This window comes from Euprymna scolopes, chromosome 37 (assembly GCF_053919585.1).
Source record: "Euprymna scolopes isolate OS-2025 chromosome 37, ASM5391958v1, whole genome shotgun sequence".
NCBI lineage: Eukaryota > Metazoa > Mollusca > Cephalopoda > Sepiida > Sepiolidae > Euprymna > Euprymna scolopes.
The window spans coordinates 65,853,527-65,877,318 of NC_136518.1; the positions used below are offsets into that span (position 1 = coordinate 65,853,527).

General features: G+C 32.4%; 1 protein-coding gene across 9 annotated transcripts in view; it reads right to left on the bottom strand.

Annotated features, from left to right (window-relative positions):
• LOC145261213 (voltage-gated inwardly rectifying potassium channel KCNH7-like) overlaps nt 1-23,792 on the bottom strand; it is a 1,042,998-nt gene that overhangs the window by 824,953 nt on the left and 194,253 nt on the right. For all 9 annotated transcript variants that reach the window (XM_080119561.1, XM_080119557.1, XM_080119564.1 and 6 more), the window contains exon 2: nt 4,782-4,892. In XM_080119561.1, the coding sequence (XP_079975687.1) occupies nt 4,782-4,874 (93 nt within the window). In that variant the 5' untranslated portion in view covers nt 4,875-4,892. The remainder of the gene's footprint in view (nt 1-4,781; nt 4,893-23,792) is intronic.

Sequence of the window (23,792 nt, forward strand, 5' to 3'; positions counted from 1 at the left end):
AGACTTATTTTCCTATATTCATATTAAGCGTTCAGAGATATTTACAACATTCTAAAGATATTCAACTATTTAAATGTACACAAGCCTTTGTTTTGATTTTGCTCTGTTTTGATGGAACCGTTCTTTTAAATCTTGACTCCTTGTTATCACCATGTAAAAATGTGACCCGTTGGGTTGCCCATTGAAGTAGGATTATTTTGTATGGTTAACACATAAGAATATCATATTTAGTTATCATAATAATAATAATAATGATAATAATATATATATATATATATATATATAATTAAAACTTAATTTTACAGATATATATATATTTACAGATATATATATATATATATATATATATATACATATATATATATATATATAATTAAAACTTAATTTTACAGATATATATACAGATATATGTATATATTCAATTTTCGGATGTTTTTATCATGTCCAAACGTATTTTATATTATTTTGGAAGGTTGATTGTTGCTAATTCTTCTGATTAGTAAAGGGCAAAATTGATTCAGTGATAAATGTAATAATTAAGTAATTAATTTTGTTCTACGAAACAGATACTCTCAAGAATTGTAAGTGTCAACTAAATTAAAGGAATAAATTGTAAGATGGTCAACATCATGAAAACTGAAATATAGTCTTTTTTCATTTATTCGTTATATTGCTCTGTAATTACATTGAGCTTCTTAAATAAGGATTGGTATATATTATAAGGAAATAAAGGAGATTTCCACAGACATATATATATATATATATATATATATATATATATATATATATATATACACAGAAATTAAGTACCAAATTGCAGTGAGAATACAGTTGTATACTACTGTAGATAAATAATGATTTGTATATATAACAGGGAAATATACGTGAATAAAGAATATATTCTTATATATATATATATATATATATATATTATAATAAATCCGTGTTTCTGTCTGTATGTTTGTTTGTTTGTTAATAATGACGTCATAGCATATATGTTATGTATGATATAATAGAAGATGACGTCATGTATGATGTCACGCAAGACGTCATGTATGGGGACAAAAATGAGAGTAGATTCCCTGGGTTACGCCAGGCAGCCTGCTAGTGTATATATATATATATATATATATATATATATATATATATATATAGGTCATGTCGTATGCTACTGGTACCATGTAACCCAGTAGTAACTGTCTCATGGTAGGGTCACCGGCGACTAACTGGTTCCCCCACCAGACTTGTTTGGTGAGGAGGTTGGCTAGTCTCCAAAGGGCGATGGAACCCTTTTTCGGGGTCAACGGCCAACTAGCACTGGATGTGTTTGTGTGTATGTATGTGTGCGTTGGGGTGGAGAGGGTTCCCGTAAGCTGTTGTGAAGGCAACCTTTCTAGGAGAAGCAAATCTCTGATTTAAAAAAACATAAAGCGGGAGACCAGTACCCGCATTAAACTGGTCTGCAGTTTAATTTGTTGCTGGCTATCTTGCTCTTTCTTTTTGCTGGATCTCAACATTTTGAACCGCGAGAGTGACTTAGCTGTCGTACGAAGCTAAAGCACTGTAACATCATCTGTGTATAGATACTACTTCAGGCATTTGTCTATTAAAATGGTCCTGTGGCGATGGAAGTAATTTTGGGGCTCATGGAATTTTTAATGTCTGTGGGAGTGGCACTCGTCTGATAAGACGTTGCAATCATCATCATCATCATATATATATATATATATATATATATATATATATATATATATATACTAGTATTTCAGCCCGGCGTTGACCGGGTGTTTGGAGGTGTATGTGGAGCAAAAAAATAAATTAAGAGCGGTCAGTTTTTTTTAAATATGACACCTATTATGCCTCCTTAACATTTATTGTTTTGGGCTCAAATCAAGTTATTAAGTTCGATCTATGTCCAATGAACCTATATCTAAAATTTCAAGTGTTTAGACTCAAAATTGGCGGAGGAGTTTGGTAGAGTTCTCAAAAGTCAAATCGTTGAACTCTGAGCCCTTAACAGCAAAATTTCCGACCGAAAACCGATCACATCGATTTTCCCAAATCTCAGTACCCTGCATATAAAATTTCGAGTCTGTAGACTAAAAATTGACAGAGTTATTGCGTAGAGAAATGTACACAGACACACACACAGACACACAGACACACAGACACGTTCACTTCAGGGAAATCTAGATTATAGCTTGTAAACTTGTTGGCGGCCCATGCATCTTATATATATATATATATATATATATATATATATATATATATATATATATATATATATACTAGCGTCTCAGCCCGGCCTTGGCCGGGTGTTTAGAGGTGTATGTTGAACAAAAAAAAAAAGTGACGTAGGTTTAAATTAAGGCTGGACAATTTAAAGGAGATGATAGCTTTCAAAAATATCGGCGATCTTAAATTTCAAGTGTTTAGATCCCAAATTAGCGAAGTTTTCAAAGGTCAAACTGTTGAACTTTGACCCCTTAACAGCGAAATTTCGGACCGAAAACCGATCACAACGATTTTTCCAAATCTCAGCTCCCTGTATATAAAATTCCGAGTCTGTAGACTTAAAATTGAGAGCGTTATTGCGTAGGGAAATGTACACACAGGCACAGACACAGACACACAGATACGTTCACTTATATATATATATATATATATATATATATATATATATATATATACGTATGTGTGTGTGCATGTGTGTGTGTGTGCATGTGTGTGCGTGTATACGCTATAATTGTATTCACACACATGTTCACACAGTTAAGCGTCGTAGAGCCTGGCCAGTACCAGATGGCTGACAATTTTGGAAATGCTAGGCGCTCTCTGTCATCTTCCCCTGACCGGAATAAGTATGCGGCGGGAGACCTATTGCGAATTTAATATTACCTGTAAACCTCTGGAGAAAGTCGGCATAGTCTGACAAGGGCTAATACTAATTTCGTAATTATGTTTTTTTCGTCGTTGTTTTCGTCATTAATTTTTTTTTTGTTGAAAATGTTTGTTATTTCTACGGTCATGGTTTAATACTAACCTAGAATTAATCACAACGTAAGCTTTAGGTTTGATTTGATAACAGTCGGTTTGCTTCTATTTAGATAAGATGGAAGCACTTATGATTTATTTTTAGTTTTAACTAAAATACACGATTATGCCAATACTTAGGTACGTAAAAAACGTGTTCCATCTTAAAATATTACGAAAGGAAGTAGAATGCTTACGTTTCTGTTAAAAAGCAGCTATTAATAATGTTTCCATTTTAACACAGCAAAACACATGACTAAAACAAATGACACTGTTTTAGCGACACCAATCCTTTTTAATCGCCAGTTACAGTATAACAAAACAGCAAAACTACACAAACAATAGCAACAACAACAACTATTTCTGTTTGATTCCTATTCTTATCTCGTAAATTATTTCAACTGAATTCGTGCCATAATTTACTACAATCGACTTATTTTTCTTAATTAAGCAATGTTTTTTTAAAAAACAAAAATTAACAAATAATAAAAAAATAAACGTAGTAATTTTATAATTATATTAACATAAACTATAAAATTTATATTTTTAGTTCGAATATTTTATATTTTAACTTGGAAACACTTTTCGTATTTCTATAGAATTTGTTCTACATAATTTTTAGAATTCTAACCTAAACCTAACTTACCTATAACATAACCTTTAATAATGAATTCCAATTAAAATAATATATATACCTTTAGGTCTTGTTCATCAAAAGACGGTTTAGTTCGGTTCATATTATATAGAAGCATATCAGGAAATCCACGGTCCTGGATATGACCTTAAACTATATCCGATGGTGAGGCCCCAGCTTGTGGGCTTTGGGGAGTGTGGAGCCACCCTTTAATTGCCATTGCTCCCAGGTCCACTCTGATCCGGAGTGGTAATACCTGTTAGGGTCCCAACTATGGGTTAAATAGAAACCCACTTGAAAAAAAAATATATATATATATATTCTATTAAAAAAGTTTTCTTCCAAATCACTTGATTCGGCATTAAATAACCTGAAAAGGGTTGATATGCCGTAAAACAAAAAACAACCAATCAACCAACCAGGAAATCCACACTCAGTGATCCACCACTCTGACAGCTAAAATATTTATGGATATTTTGGGGAGTAGTACAATTGATAATTTGTTTTCTCTGATCTTTTTATTATTAATAGATAAAAATATTTAAGTGGAAATAGAATGTTTTCTTCCTAATTTAAAAATATATTTGGCATTTCTGCAAAACTGTAACCGAACTTTTTAAAGAAAAACTCAGTCTAACCTTAAATGAACCCTAACCTTAGTGTTAGGCTTACTTTAGCACAAGTGGGGTCAGTTCGTTTGGAATTATATTAAAAAGCACTAAAAAATCCACACGTAACTATGTTTTAATGTAACCTCTTACGTATTTTCCATATACGCTTTTGATTGTCAAATTATTCTTCTCCGGTTTATCGAGGGCAACGCCCGAATACAGATCTTGCTGGTAATCGAAATGAAATCAGACTTATCTCATATTTGTATAGAGTTATAGATATGATCCAGGAAAGCATAGAGTTTATTAATAACATAGGTTTTATCTCAGGGTTACGCTAAATTTAATTTCACGGTTCGAAAATAAGAGACGAAATTGTGTCATTGACTAGCGAGTGCATTTTTATTTGAAAGGGTCATTTAACACGAGTATTTCCGGAAATTATATTTTTGCAGATGAGCGGAATATGATTTTTGAAATGCAATTTTCTTGCGATTACTCACCCGTCTGTCCCTGGCAGCTCTCAATTTTGCTGCCTCTTCCGAAATGGGTCGGAAGGCACTCTTCCCCCGGAGTTCTTTTAGTACTTTCAGCATAATTATCTTATTTTTGGCCTGGAAATAAAATAGAAAGAAATGTAATTAATAAAATTAAACATTTTCTCATATGCAAGTTCGAATTGTGAAAAATAACGAGTATTTAAAATAGAAAGCGTTTTTTGATATTATTGAAAAAAAGAGAGGATGGAATGAAAAACAACAATAGCGATAGAAAGGGAAAAGGGAAGAAAAGAAAAGAAAAGAAAAAGAAAAGAAAGAAGAGGAGTTAGCAAGCCAGCAACAATGTGAAGAACCAACCACACGGGAAGAAGGCAAGAAAAAGTACAATTCTTTTAGTTATTTTGTTTTACGGCATATCAACCCTTTGTGGTGTAATTTCATGTCGAATCCAATCAACTTCGTTAAAGTTCTTATGCTTCAAATATTTATATTTGTGATTTATTTAAATATTTATTTCTTCAAATATTTATTTATTCAAATATTGATTATTTCTAATTTAATCAAATATTTATTATTTATTTAAATATTTATTTATTCAATATTTATTTATTAAAATATTGATTATTTATTTAAATATTTATTCATTCAATATTTTTTTATTCAAATATTGGTTATTTATTATTTATTCGGATACTGATTATTTATTTAAATATTTATTTATTCAAATATTTTTATTGAAATATTAAATATTGATTATTTATTCAAATATTGATTATTTATTAAAATATTTATTTCTTAAAATATTTAATAAAATATTAATTATTTATTCAAATATTTATTGATTCAATATTTATTTATTAAAATATTGATTATTGATTTATATATTTATTTATTCTAATTTTGATTAATTGTTATTTAATCAAATATTTATTATTTATTTAAATATTTATTGATTCAATATTTATTTATTCAAATATTGATTATTTATTTAAATATTTTTAATCAAATATTGATTATTTATTATTCAATCAAATATTTATTATATATTTAAATATTTATTTATTCAATATTTATTTATTCAAATATTGATTATTTATTTAAGTATTTATTCAATATTTTTATTAAAATATTGATTATTTATTATTTAATCAAAATATTTATTTATTTAAATATTTATTTATTCAATATAAATTTAATCAAATATTGATTATTTATTATTTAATCAATTATTTATTATTCATTCAAATATTTATTATTTATTTAATATTAATTTATTTAAATATTTATTTAATAAAGAATTGATTATTGATATACATATTTTTTATTTTTATATAAATCATTTTTATTCAAATATATGTTTTTATTTTAATATTTATTTCTTCAAATATGTCTCATTTATTATTTATTTAAATATTATTTTTGATTATTTTATCCAATATTGATTATTTTTTATATTTATTTATTAAACTATTTATTATTTATTGAAATATTTATTATTTATTATTCATTGAAATATTTATTATTTATTTTAATTTTTATTCTTGAAATTATTATTTATTATTTATTATTCATTAAAATGCTATTATTGATTATTTCTTCAAATATTGATTATTTATTTAAATATTTACTTCTTTTATTATTTATAATTAATTATTTATTAAAATATTTAGTATTTATTATTTATTGAAATATTTATTATTTATTTTAATATTTATTATTTATTATTTTTAAAATATTATTATTGATTATTTCTCCAAATATTGATTATTTATTTAAAAATGAATTATTAAAATATTTATTACTTATTAAAATATTTATTATTTATTGTTTATTGAAATATTTATTATTTATTTTTATATTTATTCATGAAACTATTATTTATTATTTATTAAAATATTATTATTGATTAATTCTTTCAAATATTTATTATTTAAATATTTATTTATTTAAATATTTATTATTTATTTTTTATGCAAATTTTGATTATTTATTTAAGTATTTATCCAAATATTTATGATTTATTATTTATTCAAATATTTATTATTTATTATTTATTCAAATATTTATTATTTATTCAAATATTAATTATTTATTTAAATATTTATTTAAATATTTATTTAAACATTTATTGTTTCAAATATTTCTTATTTCTCATTTATTTAAGTATTTATTATTTATTATTTACCAGCCTGAGTGGTTGGGCGTGTATGTCGAGAAAAACTGTTCGTAGGCAGGCAGGCTCGAACCGGTACTGAAAAGGAGGAAAAGAACGTGAAAAACCCGTGACGTGTTTGCTGTTGCGTCCATCGCCAAACCGGAAGTGACGTAGATTTAAATTAAAGCTAGTCAATCGAAAAGAGGGGATGACTTTCGAAAATATCGGCGAAAAAAGCAACCCCTTCCTGTAAAAAAGAACCTAGTTGAGGGTGAAAGAATTAATGTTTTATTTGATATTTGTCGTCCGAATGATCGAACATCAAATTGATACCGATCTCGTGAATATCTGTCGCTTCTGTGGAAAGGTTTGGGCATACATAAATACATACATACATACATTTAAACAGGCAGGTGGGATTTATATTATAGATTAGCATATTTATTCAAATATGTATTTATACATATATTTATTATTTATTAGTTGGTTGTTTTGTTTGAGAACAGTAAAAGTATATATGCTTCTCTCAGACTGCTTGTGGGATTGAGAAATTAGTGCCATAAAAGAGGGACACTCTGACCTGCAAAAACTGACTGGGCAAACCCATCGGCATTCCCTTCAGACAATTATCAATAAAGTAACCCCTTTTTAAAGAGAGAAGGCAATGCCTGGGTGGATGAACCGCCTAGAGCTGCACAGGAACATCATTACACGGCATTCACCAGAGACCCGATAATTACAGGAAAGATCTAATCTCTGTTGATTTTTGGAGACCAAGAATAAAATTCGTTGTTTCTAGCTATGCAAAAAAAAAAAAAAAAAAAAAAAATGAGTTTTACAAAGATAACGGGCAACAGTTAAATAAGTTTGAACAAAAAGGATGTAATTTTAAAATAGCCTCGAAATACGCGTATGTTTTGTTTAACTCAAATACAGCATTTTTTTTTAAATTCTCTTCTTTTTAGTAAGTGCTTTGTACACTTGTTTATTATTTGGTCGTCTGAAGATTATTCGATGAGGAATTGAAAGTGTTCGGGATACTCATGGAATGATCATTATTTTTTTATTTTGACATAAAAAGGATAAGAAACATAAAAAAAAACAACTACAAAAAATATTAGCAAGGAGAAAATTCAGTTATGTTTACCAATGTTTGCTAAAATGACAGAATGCTGGTTAATTACATGTACAACAAGATCAAAGTGTAGTATCTGTTCTTCAGATGCTGCATTTCATTTTCTTGTTCTCTTTAAGTGGAGGAGAAATCCTTCACGACTGAGACAATTTTTATTTTTGTACCTTTTCTCCACGTTAAAAAACGACCCTGGTGTCTAACTCTGTCCCGTGGGGAGGCATAGTAAATAGGTACATATACAACACACACATATGTGTGTGTGTGTGTGTACGTGTGTGCGTTTGTGTGTATGCATGTGGCTGTGAATTCGTGCGTGTTTTTGCGAGAAAAATAAATTAGGATGAAAATAAAAACTTAATATATTACTATATATATTCCTGATCTGAAATGGAACACGTACATCAAGTCTGTTGCCCAGGTCGCTGGGAAAATGGTGGGATCCTTCTACCGCCCCAGAAGATATCTCACTACTGATGCAATTCTCTATCTGCCAAGTATGTCCAAGGATGGAGTTCTGGTGCTACATCTGGGCAGGAGCTGCTAAAAACAGCCTATCCTGCCTTGACAGAGGACAAAGTAGACTTCGTGGTTTAGTGGGGATGCCCTTTTCTCTTCCCTGCAACCTCTCTCCCACAGAAGAGACGTTGCGAGCCTGTCTTTGTTTTATCATTACATCCATGGTAAGTGCGCGTCCGAACACCAATCCTTCACGAAAAACACCCGTCTAGCTGAAACCACTATCAGTAATTTTCCCCACTCGTTATCTGTGCCAAAATCAAAACGTAGATTCTATGAACAAAGCTTCTTTCTTAGAAGTGCACGCCTGTCGAACTCTCTTCCGTTTGCCTGTTTCCCATCTGACTACAACTTGGATGTCTTCAAGTCCAACATAAACAAATTCCTGATGAATCGCCCCCTTAAGTAAGGCACTTTATCAAATCTCCATTACTACAATACCATCCCATTGATTACTGTACACGCAATAACCCTTATCCCCGAGTGGCTTCTGGGCCTTGATAAGAGGTGACCTCCATGTATTAAATATATACATATATATATATATATATATATATATATATATATATATATATATATATATATTCAAAGATAAACCTCAGTTAGAACAAAACTTAACGGTTTAAAGCCAAACAAGTGAAGAATCTCTTTCAATAATTAAACAAATTTGTTTTATTAAAATTAAATTCAATATATCGATTCATAACACAATTGAAATCAGGAAAATCTGGGTTTTTTTTTAATGCTTGGCGGATATCTAAATAACGGTGAAGTATAATGATTAGATGTCCGATAGATTGGGAGACGCCGGTCGAGCACATATGTGTTTAATGATAAGATATTCACTCTTCATAGTAAGCACTGCTCATATTGGAATAAAAAAAAAACAACTAAAAAAATAACTATAATAATAAATCACTATGTTTATTTAATGAAAGAAATCCTGCACGTTTGGTCTTAATAGCGTAAAATTTGCAATATTGTATTAAATCAGAAGCTCACAGTATTACTGCTGTAGTCCTTCAGGGGTCCATCCTGGACTAACTCTTTTCCTGATCTGCATTAATGATCTTCCAAATCACTTCCTTAAATCATTTGTAGGCATTTATGGTGATGACACTAACATCTATGGTAGCACATCTAAGACAGTAAACGACCAAGTTCTCTCCGATTCTCTCTCCTCTGATCTTGAGCACGTGGTACAATGGCGAAAGGAGTTGCTGGTTACTTTTAATGCATCTAAAACCAAGTTTCTCTCTTTACATTTCTTTCTGATCCTCATCTGGCATCAGTTTAAATGAATGGCTCTCGTCTTGAGAAAGCTTCAAGTTTTGACAAGCTACCTTTACTCCTGATCTTAAATGGAATAGATACATCAAATCTGTTGTCAAGGCCGCTGGAAAATGGGGGATCCTTCTATCGATCCGGTAGATATCTCACCGGGAAGGACCAGCTAGAAAGGACTTGTCCTACCTTGATAGAGTTCAAAATAGACTTCGTAGTCTCGTAGGAGATATTCTTCTCTCTTCCCTGCAACCTCTATCTCACAGAAGAGATGTTGCGAGTTTGTGTCTACTGTATCGTAATTTTCATGGAAAGTGTTCGACTGAGCTTCAGTCTATTGTCCCCCTTCGCCAAACTTTCAGAAGAAACACTCGTCTAGTTGAAAACACTATCAATAATTCCCCCCACTCGTTATCTGTGTCTAAACCTAAACATAGATTCCATGAACAAAGCTTTTTTCTTAGAACTTAACGCTTGTGAAATTGTCTTCCGTTTTCCTGCTTTCCAGCTGACTACAATGTGGTTGTCTTCAAGTCTAACGTAAACAAGTTCTTGATGAGCCGTCCCACTTGTTAACAAATTTACCAAATTTCCATTACTAACGATTACTATATTGTCCAATTTCTACTGTACACGCTTTAAGCCTTATCCTCGAGTGACATGTTGGCCTTGATAAGTGGTGACGCCTATGTAAAAAATAAATAAATAAAATAAATAATAACTGTGCTTATTATGACAGTGGATTTTCTACCATTTTCCAAATACGCGCTCGATCAGAGCCTCATACTCTTCTTCTAGACCTTATGCTTCAGCATAATCTGAAGACGAGCCTACTATTATAATCATCATGACATGTAATAGAAATAAAAGAAAAAATCTGACTTTTCCTAATAAAGATTCTGTTATGAATCAAAATCTCGAATTATATTTTAGTAAATACATATTATTTATTGAAAGAGATCTTGTACTTGTTTGGTCTTTAAACCGTTAAATTTTGAATATTGTATTAAATTATAAACCGTACTTACTATAGACAGGATATATATATATATATATATATATATATATATATATATATATATATATATATATATATATCCTCTCTATAGTAAGGACTGTTGATAGTGTAATACAATATTCAGAATATATATATATATATATATATATATATATATATATATATATATACACATATATATATCCTCTCTATAGTAAGGACTGTTGATAGTGTAATACAATATTCAGAATATATATATATATATATATATATATATATATATATACGGCAAAATCACGTTGACGCACCAGGTCTCGCCAGATCACCGGTTAAGCAACGTTGAGATTGGCCAATATCACATTGGTGACCATTTGGGAAGGCTAGGCATTGTATGTACCGAACAGAGTCGTAGAAATTTCCAGGTTGGTATCTGAGGGGGCATTAATTCACTGGGAAAGATTCACCACCAGTCTTCGTTAAGACATGTATCTAGGAGAAGGAAACTTTGATATAAAAACTTTTAGTTTACTGTATACTCTGTCCTGTGGCAGTCATTTGCACTAACAAAGATTAACAGTAATACCAAAACCTGTGTTTGGCTCTTTACGAAGCCTTCACCACTAAAAACACATCATCTGTGTTGATTTTCGAGCAACTTTGTTGTTACGGAGGACACTCATACGTGGAAATCGACGGGAGAGTCCATCATATAACACAAGGTTAATATTTTCTAGAGGTAAATTAATCAATGAAATTTTAACGAGGTTAATACAAGAGTATTCAATATCGAAGTAGGGCAAGATATACTTTCTATTTGTTTTAATATAAGCATTGATATGTCGCTACACATCCAAGAGCATGTTTCGCTCATCTAGCTACTAGTAACTAGAGACCTCTTCAAGCGATACAGCTTATATGAAAACTAAGTCTGTAATCGGTGCATGTAGGGCACAGACGTAGCTTTCGTATAAGTTGTATCACCTGATGAGGTCTCTAGTCACTAGTAAGTAGCTGACGGAAACATGCTCATGAATGTGTAGCGACATATTAACGCAAAAGTAGAAACAAATAAAAAGTATATATATATATATATATATATATATATATATATATATATATATATATATTTAGGGGATTAGAACAAGAGTCTAAAGAGCAGTGTATATTTTAATGTATTAGTGCATTCATTAATACAATTAAAATAAAAGAAAACAATGCTCGTTGTAATGTAGATATATAATAAGCTCGATAGCATATATATATATATATATATATATATATATATATATATATATATATATATATATATATATATACTAGATATATCACATACATATATATATATAAAATGCCGACAAAAGAAAGTCCGCACTTGTCATTTTTTCAAAAACTGCAAATTTAAGCTAAATTTAATGAAAGTGTTTAAACAACCTATACTTCATTTTATTCTCCGTTTATTCCTCTATAATTTCACCTGTTCATATCTGACTTTTAATTGAAGTATTCTAGTGTTCACTTCAATTAAAAAAAATAACTTCAAATTGAGGAGGCAAAAAGAAAGTCCGCAGCAACAAATTCGCTTACAACCAACTAAAATTATCGACCATAAATTAGTTTAAAAGATCAACCAACAGGCAACAAAGCATCTCTAATCGTAATTATTGTCGTTCCAGGTTATACAACGTACCATTTAGTCCGTATGTCACGACTTTCTCGAAGTGATCGCCAGGAACTCATTAATCTCCACCTTTGTGGTTTATTCAATCGAGAAATCGACCACGGATAGAAATGTGATGAGAAAACGGTACGAAAGACTGTGCAAAAGCACTAAAACACCAGCAGTGTTAGTGATGCCCCTAAATCTGGTCGTACTAGAGTTACCTCTTACATGGAAGAAAATGCTATCAAGATCCGCAGCCTAAAAAAAATATTTGAAATGACTTGCCAAATCCAACAACAGTGCAATATTGTTAAAAAAAGTGCTCTCTTTCTACTGTCAAGAACAGATTAAAGGAATTTAATTTGCGAGGATATGTTCCAAGACATGAGCCAATGATTTCTGTAAATAACAGAAAGCGCCCTCTGGACTTCGTCAGATGCAATGAAGATCATGACTCTTCATATTGGTAAAAGGTACTTTTTAGCGACGAAAGCAAGTTCAATAGGCTAAACAGTGATAGTAGGCAGTACGTCCGTCGGAGGAAATACGAATAATTTAAACCTAGGTGTTCAGTTTCAACGCTGCAAGGTGGTGGAGGTTCACTTTTGGTGTGGGGCATTATTAGTACCAATGGTCCAGGGCTCATAGTTCGCTTGCAAGGTGAAATTAATTCGACCAAGTACATTAATATGTTGACTGAACATTTTCTACCCTACTTTGGTCGGAATAATGCTCCCGTTCACACAGCTGGTAATGTCAAGAGATTCCTGGAAAAGTATGATATTCCGTGTTTAGATTGGCCTGCACAATCTTCAGATCTCAATCTTATCGAAAATGTATGGCATTACATCAAGCAACAGCTACGCAATAATAAACTTTCAAATTTGGCAGAACTTTGGACAAAAATTAAAGAAAAGTGGGATGCCCTTCCCCGGAATATTGCTGCAGTCTAATTCAAGGAATTCCCAAAAGATTACAAACTGTCAAATTGCAGAAAGGCAATGCTACTAAATATTAACTAGTTCATTGGGTTCCTGTTGTATTTGTGTTGCATTAATGTCCTAAAGTTACATTTAAATAACAATTTTCCATTGTGCGGACTTTCTTTTTGCCTCCTCAATTTGAAGTTATTTTTTTAAATTGACGTGAACACGAGAATATTTTAATTAAAAGTCAAATATGAACAGGTAAAATTATAGAAGAATAAAAGGCCAATTAAATGAGGTATAGTTTGTTTAAACAGTTACATTGAATTTAGCTTACATTTGCAGTTTTTTAAGAAATTACAAGTGCAGATTCTTTTTGCCGCCTGTAAGGTATTCAAAGAAGTTCTGACCGTTTTTTTTTCCTTAGGAAAAAAGGAAACTCTTATTAGTATGTATCACACATGTTTAGTCTTCTTGATAATTGTCATCATTATCATGCACCTTCTGTCAAAATGTCCAATCCCCTTAGAGTAGAACTCGGGGGTTAAGACGCAAACTATTCATGACGGTTTGACGCACGTTACCTTTATCGGTAAACGATTTCTCATGATCGTTATCTAGGGATTTGAAGTGGAAGTGATCGTATAGTGTAAGGTCAGGTGAATAAGGTGAAATGGTAAAAAGTCTCTACCTAAGTTTCTGTATGGTATCCCTGACCTTTCGCGCAACATGTGCCTTTACGTTGTCATGGAGAAAAAGCACACCTTCACAATTCACTAGCGTTGCCTATTTCTGAATCAATGCCTGTTGCACACGTTTCAACTACTGCAAATATAGCAGTTAATTGTGAACTATTTGATGGTCTGTCTACCGAACACAAAGCATACTCTTGCGTGGGGTTATAGATGATCTTGCGGGCACAGTAACCCGAGGATACAACCAATGTCTAGAACGCTCGGAGGTTTCGTACATAACTCACTTTCATCACTGGTAAGTTCTTGATTGCATAAAGATGCGGCGCGGTGGCGAACATGCAAACAGCTTCCAAGGAGATCTCTATACACTGCCATCGTTCTTACAGCTGTCTGGCTTACAACTGACTGGCCTGGGTGTCGGCATTTCCTGGGTGTTTAGTAGTGTATGCTGAGCAAAAGCAGGCAGGCTCGAACCCGTACCGCGAAGGTGTAAAAGAACTTCTTTGCCGTTGCGTCTATCGCCAAACCGGAAGTTACGAAGGTTAAAAGTAAGGCTTGTAAATCGAAATTAGGGGATGATTTTCGAAAATATCGGCGAAAGTAAGGCGACCTCTCCCTGTAGAAAACTGCCCAGTCAAGGGTGAAGGAATTAAAGTTTTTAACCCAGTTCTCGATATTTGTCGTCCGAAGGGTCGCGCTTCAAAACGATACCGATCTGGTAAAACCCCATCTCCTCTGTCGAAAGTTTTTGCCAGACATAAATACATAGATACATATATGCATACATACATACATACATACATACATTTAAACAGACACGTAAGATTTATATCATAGATGGCTGGGCACGGTGAATATTTTTTTTTATAAAGGCTGATGTATGTATTTCCGTCTGTCCGAATTTAGAAAACGTTTGCTACACACGTTTCGTATATATTTCAACTCCATTTTATGGCTAATCAAAATCGGACAGAACCTATTTGGTCTGCTAGTATATATTTATGAACTTCTTGGCAGAGTACATAGATAGCGATTGGCCGCGCGTACAATCTGTTATAAAAAAAAAAGCTGTACACGTAATGGATCTTAATCTGAATAAAGACGAAGCCGAATAGAAAATCTACGAAACAAAATTGCAATTTTAAAAGTCAATTATTCTGGATATAGATCAGATCCTTTTCCGATTTAGCGAATTCGAAACTTTACAGGACTGTATTGTAAGGCGGTTTTACTTATTCTCCGTATGTTTTCCTACTCTGAAGCATCTTTTAAGTTAATTGCATTCTTTGTGTTGAAAAATTCTGGTTTTGAAAAGAAATCCGGTTTGTGTAGATTTCTAAGTGAATCGAATAAATCAATGTGGATTTATTGGAAGTAATTTTTTCATCGATGACAATGCATTGAATCAGGGTACGATTAGAAAACTGAAAAGCAAACTATTTACAAATCAATTAGCCAACTTGTAAATAAAACATACATACATACATACATACATAATGCACACACACACACACACACACACACACACACACACATATATATATATATATATATATATATAAACTATCAGGCTGCCTGGCGTTACCCGGTCGTAATATATGCTTTAAATATGATGTTTTAATTTATGCAGATTTCGTATTTATTATTACACAACAAATGTTCTATCGGTTATTATTAGGGCCACGACAACAGCATATTCTTTTCATTGTGTTCACTCTCGAGTATATATTCGACACAGTTAATCAACCAAGATCCTTATCACTATATATATATATATATATATATATATATATATATATATATATATATATATAACTATTTCATTTATTCACATAAATTTACTATACGAAAGTATAGATTTATGCGTAAACTTTAAGTATTTACTTCAAAAGTGCTCAATACGTAGGTAGAGCTAGTTAAGCCTGACGAATCCTATAGTTGGATGAAACGCAGAATATTCAGTGTAGCTTAATCGCCATATATATTTTATAAATTACTATATATATATATATATATATATATATATATATATATATATATATATAAAGGCATATAGGATATCAACGGAGACACAGGCGAGAATCAAAACAATTACAAGAATATGCCGTTGTCCTAACTTACTTATTATATTGTACCCACTGTATATAGTTACGTTTTCAAAACTTATTAAAAAAATGACTTCGGTTCATCAGCTGGAATCGAAACCAAAACATTTAGCGCTCCACACATAGTTGTCATTAAATACTTCAGCCTTTGCTGTTATCGCCTGAGCTATCGCCAAATGGATGAAAACGGCTGAAAATTAAGCGACGTTAATCTAAAAATGTATATGTAGGCATGTACATAAGGTAGTCGATTTACATCTGCCAAGGTAAACTGTTTATTAACGATGTTGACTCTTTAGCAGCTGTTTTACAGATAATGACACCCACAAGAAGACATCTAACACAATTGAAAGTGTGCTACAGGTCTAAATACCCTATATATAAAATTTCAACTATGTAGATTAAATATTCAGAGAGGGGTTTGGCGGAGACTTTTCGCACTTATATATATATATATATATATATATATATATATATATATATATATATATATATTGATTGTTCGAGAGCTATTGGCTACACATTAGCAAACGTGCTCTCCAAAATAGCTCTCCAACAATCAATATATTGCTCTGTTTCATGCATTGAGCACTCTTTGGAATGACATATTGTGTTGTTGTTATGAGTTACTGAAAAATTCTACCAACAGTATAATAATAATAATAATAATAATAATAATAATAATAATAATATATATATATATATATATATATATATATACATATATAGTGTGTGTGTGGGTGTATGTATATTTATTTATTTATTTCTATATATATATGTATGCCGATATATATACAAATATTTTCGTGCGCTAGAATGTTTTCATCTAAAATTCCACAAAATTAAGCACGCTGTAGAAATTATGCATAAATAGAATTCAGCGATATAATAAAATAAAACCAACCATTTAATAATAAACAATAAAAATTAAATAAGTAATTAATTAACGCTCGTTTTTCGAGAGAATATACTGATAAGTTAATTTCCACGTAGTAAAACCCATAAACACGATTAGCTATATTAATAAAGTTTGCTAAATCATTTTTAAATAGAAAAAAAGCAACCTTTTAATATCTATGAAAGTGCGAGAAAAAAGCCCTCAAATTTATTGGTGTATAGATACACATATATAAATAATTTTATTGAATAAATACATAGTTTAGGATGCATAGACGTATGTTTCGTGTTAATTGACACTTCTCAGTATGAATGATGGAATTGTTCGGACGGTCAAACAATTAGTAGCCCGGAAACGAATATCTTTATACCATGCTTCTTATGATATTTTGCTAGTAACCAAACATCATAGGATGTCCCGGAGAAATTAGAATATTCGGTACGATTAAATAATTCCAAAAAGCTATTGATCGGCATCGATTGAAAATTGAAACTGACAGAGACTTAACTCCAAAAGACGATTGTATATAATCAATAACATAAAAGTCCGTTTGTGTATGTCCGCTTTTTTCGTCGGCCTTCTCAACAAGGTTACTATTTTGGAGAACTTTCCTTATACACCGTAGATCGTAATATCTCCGATTTGCGAACGGATATGGTCTCCATCTTTTGTTAGATTGATTTAAACAAAAATCCCTTGTTTCTAGTGTTCGTTTGTCTTTCTCGTATAAATAACGCGAAACTAAATCGAAGCAAAGGCATTCGGCTTACCTTCCGGGAGGAACGCCTTGAAGGCAATTAGCTTTAATCAATGTGGGGGAAACCCTTCATATCAGACAATTGCTATTTACTTAGACAATGCAAAAGCTCCCCCTTTTTGGGGGAGCTGATTTTCCCTAACATTGTGAAGAAACAAATACGGCAGAAAGCGGAAGACTTAACTGGCCTAAAGCCAGACTTAAGTGCGTGATTTCATTCCGTTATCCGCTATGGTTGACATCGCAAAATTTCGACGCTTTGTACGTCCATCGCGTTATGGGGTAACGGTAAACTCTCAGGTTTTCTTTCATTTCATTTCCGCCGCCGCGTAACGGGTTCGAACCAGCCTGCCTGCCTAACACCACTTCTTTTTTTTCACACCTACTAACACGCGGACAACGCCGTGCACCCCCGCTTGTCTACGATATAAATCTCACTTGTCTGTTTAAAATGTATGTATGTATGAATGTATGTAATATGAATGTCAGGTCATGTCATGTGCTACTGGTACCATGTAACCCAGTACTACCTGCCTCATGGTCGGGTCACCGGCGACTAAACTGGTTCCCCCACCAGACTTGTTTGGTGAGGAGGGCGGCTAGTCTCCCTGAAGGATAAAAAACAAGACCTTCCAAAGGGCGAATGAACTCTTTTGCTGGATCAACGGCCAACTAGGACCGTGTATATTTGTGTGTGTGTGTATATGTGTATTGGGGTGGATAGGGCTCCGTAAGCCGTGGTGAAGGCAACCTTTCTAGGAGAAGCAAATCTCTGATTTAAAAAACCATAAAGTGGAAGACCATTACCCGCATTAAGCTGGTCTGCAGTTTAATTTGTTGCTGGCTATCTTGCTCTTGCTTGTTGCTGGATCTCAACATTTTGAACCGAGAGAGAGACTTAGCTGTCGTACAAAGCTAAGACTCTGTAACATCATATTTGTATAGATACTCCCTCAGGTATTTGGGCTCATGGATTTTAAATGTCTGAGGGAGTGGCACTCGTCTGACAAGACGTTGCAATCATCATGTAATATGAAGGGTTGTTCCCTTATCATGTAAGTAAGAAAAATACTAGATAAGTGAAAATGGTATTAGGATAAAGTTAAAATCGAACTTGGTAGGCAAGTGTTAAAGATAATAATGGAAAATGGAATGTTAGAAATTGTTGATTCTATTAGAAACAGTTAAATATTGTTTATGTCGGGAAAAGAGTTGATTATCCATTCTATGAGAAATCTGAATATTAAATATGTCAACAAAAAGAATGGACAATGCAAATTAACATATATTGTTTAAAAATAGATTATAATTATAATTGAGGATTCTTTTGTTTGCCAAAAGTGTGTTTGGACAAACATATGTAAAGCCACGTGAAAATTAGTCACGTTGGAAAACACACTTTTGACGTCATAAGCAAAGGAGATTTCTCAATATAGGAATCGAAGGGTTAGGAGAGTAAAGTGAGTTGAAAAGTCAACAGTTGATGAGTTGATGAGTTGTCTCCTGTCGTCATTCTTTACAACAGAAAATGTAAATGTGTTTCATCATCATCTGTAAGAACTTTGTGTAAACCCTTCCAAGTTATGTGCCTTCCTCATCATCATAAGTGAAATATCTCCTCCTCTCTATAAGAACTGTTGTTGCATATATTATGCAGTTTGTATTAATAATATGAAGCCCCCAAGAATTGCCACAGTCGTCGTCATGATGTAATATATATAAATGTCTTCCCAGTAAAATTGTCATTATCGTCTTTATATCTATTAGAAGTCCCCATTAATGTGTCCCCAATATGAACTTCCGTCATCTTTGAATATGTACCCCTACACAACATGTACGTGGTTTGCATGTCTGCCTAAAAACTGTCGACAGAGGTAATGGATTTTAACGTTATGAGTATCATTTTGAAGCTCAAACCTTCGGATGACAAATATCGAAAAGTTGGTTGAAAACATTCATTCATTTACCCTCAATTTGGCACTCTACATGGAGGGGTCGCTTCTTAGTCGATATTTTCGAAAGTCATCGCCCCTTTTAGATTGACTAGCCTTAATTTAAAGATTCGTCACTTCCGGTTTGGCAATAGGCGCAACAGCAAAGACGTAACGTTTTTTTTTGTTTGCTTGTTTTACGGTTTATTTCTCCTTCGCAGTGCGGGTTCTAGCCTGCCCGCCTAGTACCACTGTTTTTTTTGTGTTTTTTTTGCTCAACACCCCCCTCCAAACACCGAAGAAACGCCGTGCACCCAGTCTAGTTTTTAATAAAATGACATCGTGTATTTCAACGATTACATCCCTGGACGAGTGCAACTTCCCCTTTCGCATCCTTCTTAAACTCCCTTTTGTTTCCACTCCCTCTTGAAGCTGTCTATCTCCTTCTTTATCCGCCTACCTAATCATAGCGTGTCTTATTAATATGTAGATCTTTTAGAATGTTATCCACACAAAAATTCCTGGATTGCTTTTCCATACAGCATGTTTTCTTATCGAGTTTAATTAAATTTCCTTCCCAGTTTCTTATACGAAGAATTTTAATTTACAGGAAACAGGAAATGAATTAAAACACCCCGAAAGATGCTTTAGTGTTTTCTATCTCTAGTATTTAATTTTTTCATTCTATCCAACCGTTCTAGATTCGGAAAATGGAATTGAACAAGCCAGTGTTCCAAAGATGAGCCCTCTTATTCTGCAAAATCTAGACACCGTTTTATATATCTAAATATTTATTGTTTTTATTGTAATAAATAAATAAATAAATGTTTCATTTAAGAGCTTTGGGCTTCAGTCTATGGTCCCCCCTCGCCAAACTTTCACAAGAAACACTCGTTTAGCTGAAAATACTCTTAATAATTCCCCCACTCTTTATCTGTGCCTAAACCTAAACGTAGATTCCATGAGCAAAGCTTCTTTCTTAGAACTGCACGCCCGTGGAATTGCCTTCCGTTTTCCTGCTTTCCAGCTGACTACAATGTGGTTGTCCTCAAGTCTAACGTAAACAAGTTCTTGATTAGCCGTTCAACTTGTTAACAAATTTACCGAATTTCCATTTGCTAACGATTACTATATTGTCCAATTTCTACTGTTCACTCTTAAACCCGTATCCTCGAGTGGCCTCTTGGCCTTGATAAGTGGTGATGCCTATGTAAAAAAAAAAATGTTTTGGTTTCGATTCCAGCTGATGAAAAGAATCACTGTTGTTATAACTTTTGAAAACGTAACTATGTATATTGGATACAATATAATAAGTAGACTAGGACAACAGCATATTCTTTTCATTGTTTTTACTCTCGAGTGTGTATGCGTTTATATCTTATATGCCTTTTTACAGTGCCGGCAAAAAAAAAAAAAAAAAATCCGCACTTGTAATTTTTTCATAAACTGCAAATTTAAGCTAAATTTAATGTAACTGTTTAAACAAACATTTGATTCGCTTTTCCTCCCTCTATAATTTTACATGTTCATATTTGACTTTTAACTGAAATAGCCTAGTGTTCACGTCAATTGAAAAAAATGCTTTCGAATTGAGGATGCAAAAAGAAAGTCCGCAGCAGCAAATTCGCTTAAAAACAGCTTAAATAATCGACCCTAAATCAGTTTAAAATATCCAATAAGATATATCCGCAGTTTAAAATATCAACCGTACATATTTCGTCGGCATTCCGATCAAGGCGCCTCAGGCGATAAATAATAAATTAACACCTTCTCGAAGAGAGAAGGAAAACTCTGGGAGAGTGGACCACCTAAAAATGCACAGAACCAGCCTTACCCCGCAATCAAAACGGAACAGGTCATTAAACAATAATTCGATTTCTATTGATTGGGATACAAAAATTGTTTTTATTGAAATAATCAGATGATCAATATTTTTTATCGGTCGTAAGTGCGAAATTAAAGATAATCTTACATGACCTTTACGTTTGAACTGTGTCCGTTACAGGTCAAACCTCTCTCAGACTCCCACGCCGTCTGGTAACCACGCAAAGGAACAAAGAAACAAAACTAAATTACGACTCGGCTTTTGTGTTTGTTATTTTAACAAAACACATTTATTACCGTTACTCTCAAACACTGATTGCTTCTTGCTTGTTTTTACTGTTCATATCATTTACCATGAAATCAGCAAATCCCCGCCGTCTCGACACCAGCTTAAAAGGTTCCCGCCGCCACCACAGAGCAACACGTCTCTCTCGCCCAGTGCACTTCTCTCTCATCGACAATACGCTGGCCGTAGCCAGTCATTTCTTCTCTTCGACATTACGCGTCCATTTTCTCGGCGCGCACTATGCTTCTCTTTCGAACACGTGCTGCCCTTTATTTCCTTTTCTTCTTACGCAAGCCCACGGACACTTGCTAATTTACATACGTGCTCAAACGCTGCTTCTGCTGCTAATACCTTCGCTATCCTTTTGATTTCTGCTGATATTTTCACCAGCGCCCATACGCGTTCTGTTACAATACAATAATATGAAATTCATACGGTTTTAAGGACACAAACGATGAATGTTGAAGTTTATAAAAAAACATTTATATTTCCCCTGTACTAATCTTGCTTTCTAGAATATGTATACCATACTTCATGATTATCAGTTAATTTAATTCAGTGCATATATATATTATAATGGTATTTAACTGCATACGCACCGATTTGGTTAAAAATATTATTATATTATTAGATACGTGTAAAATGAATAGCCGATGCTCAAAATGTATACACACTTTGACATCCCCCTTTACTTCAAAATTCATAAAAATTCAGAAAATAAACTTATTTTAATAAGATTTTCAGTATTTATCAAAAAATGATTACGAAACATATTGAAAATATTATTTTGATTTGAATCCTAGTGGAAATGTATTATTTTAATTTCGGACTATTATTCTCATCTTTATTAGTTGTTGTTTTCATTTTAATTGGTTGTTTTTCACGACGTTTCGAACAACTATTCCTCTGGCCTTGGTCAGGTGTTAACCACGACGGATAGAAACTTCGAGTCTCCTAAGTGCATTCTCAACAATCACTGACATCCGTAGTTGTTGTCGCCTGACCACGTTTTTGGCCAAGTAAACCTCAGGCACGCTTTGGGTAGGATTGAACCCGCTTCAGACAATGTCCATCTGGAACCGTAGAGATTCAACGTCTCTATCAACTGCGCCAAGGGCCCCGAAGGGCGATCAAGGTTGGATTCTTTTATCTTATAAATCCACGTTTATTTATTGTCTCTTCTTCCATAGTCGGGTTCGTACCGATTGGTATATATATTATTCCTTAATTTTTTGAGATGATCATTATATATATTAATTTATTTTTATTTCGGACTATTATTCTCATATTTGTGAGTTGTTCTTTTCATCTTTATTGGTTGTTGAGGAATAGTTTGCTGAAACATCGTGAAAAACAACCAATAAAGATGAAAACAACCAATAAAAATGAGAATAATAGTCCGAAATAAAAATAAATTAATATATATAATTCTCATCTCAAAAATGAATTCCAATAAGAAATAATATATATGCATTATTTTGTTTAAACAAAAAACAACTTTACCGAAGTTATGGTTTTCAGTAGTAAAAAAAAAATGAATGAATTTATTTTTGCTTTTTTTATGAATGAAAATAAAGCATTGTAAATTGAAACAATAAAAAACATTTTTTTTTTACAGAAACATTACGAAAAAAAAGCCCCTAAAATCCGTATTAATGAATTCGATATAACTCGAAGAAAAATTAATTTTTCCGACTAACGATATTATCATTGAATTAAGCATTGCTTATTTAATATTTTCACACAATAAAAGTCATAATTTCAAAAAATATTTCTTTCTTTTTTTAAGGTTTTCTGTTTTAGCGTAATTTTTATGTGTAAGACTCTAAAATTTCATTGCATGGA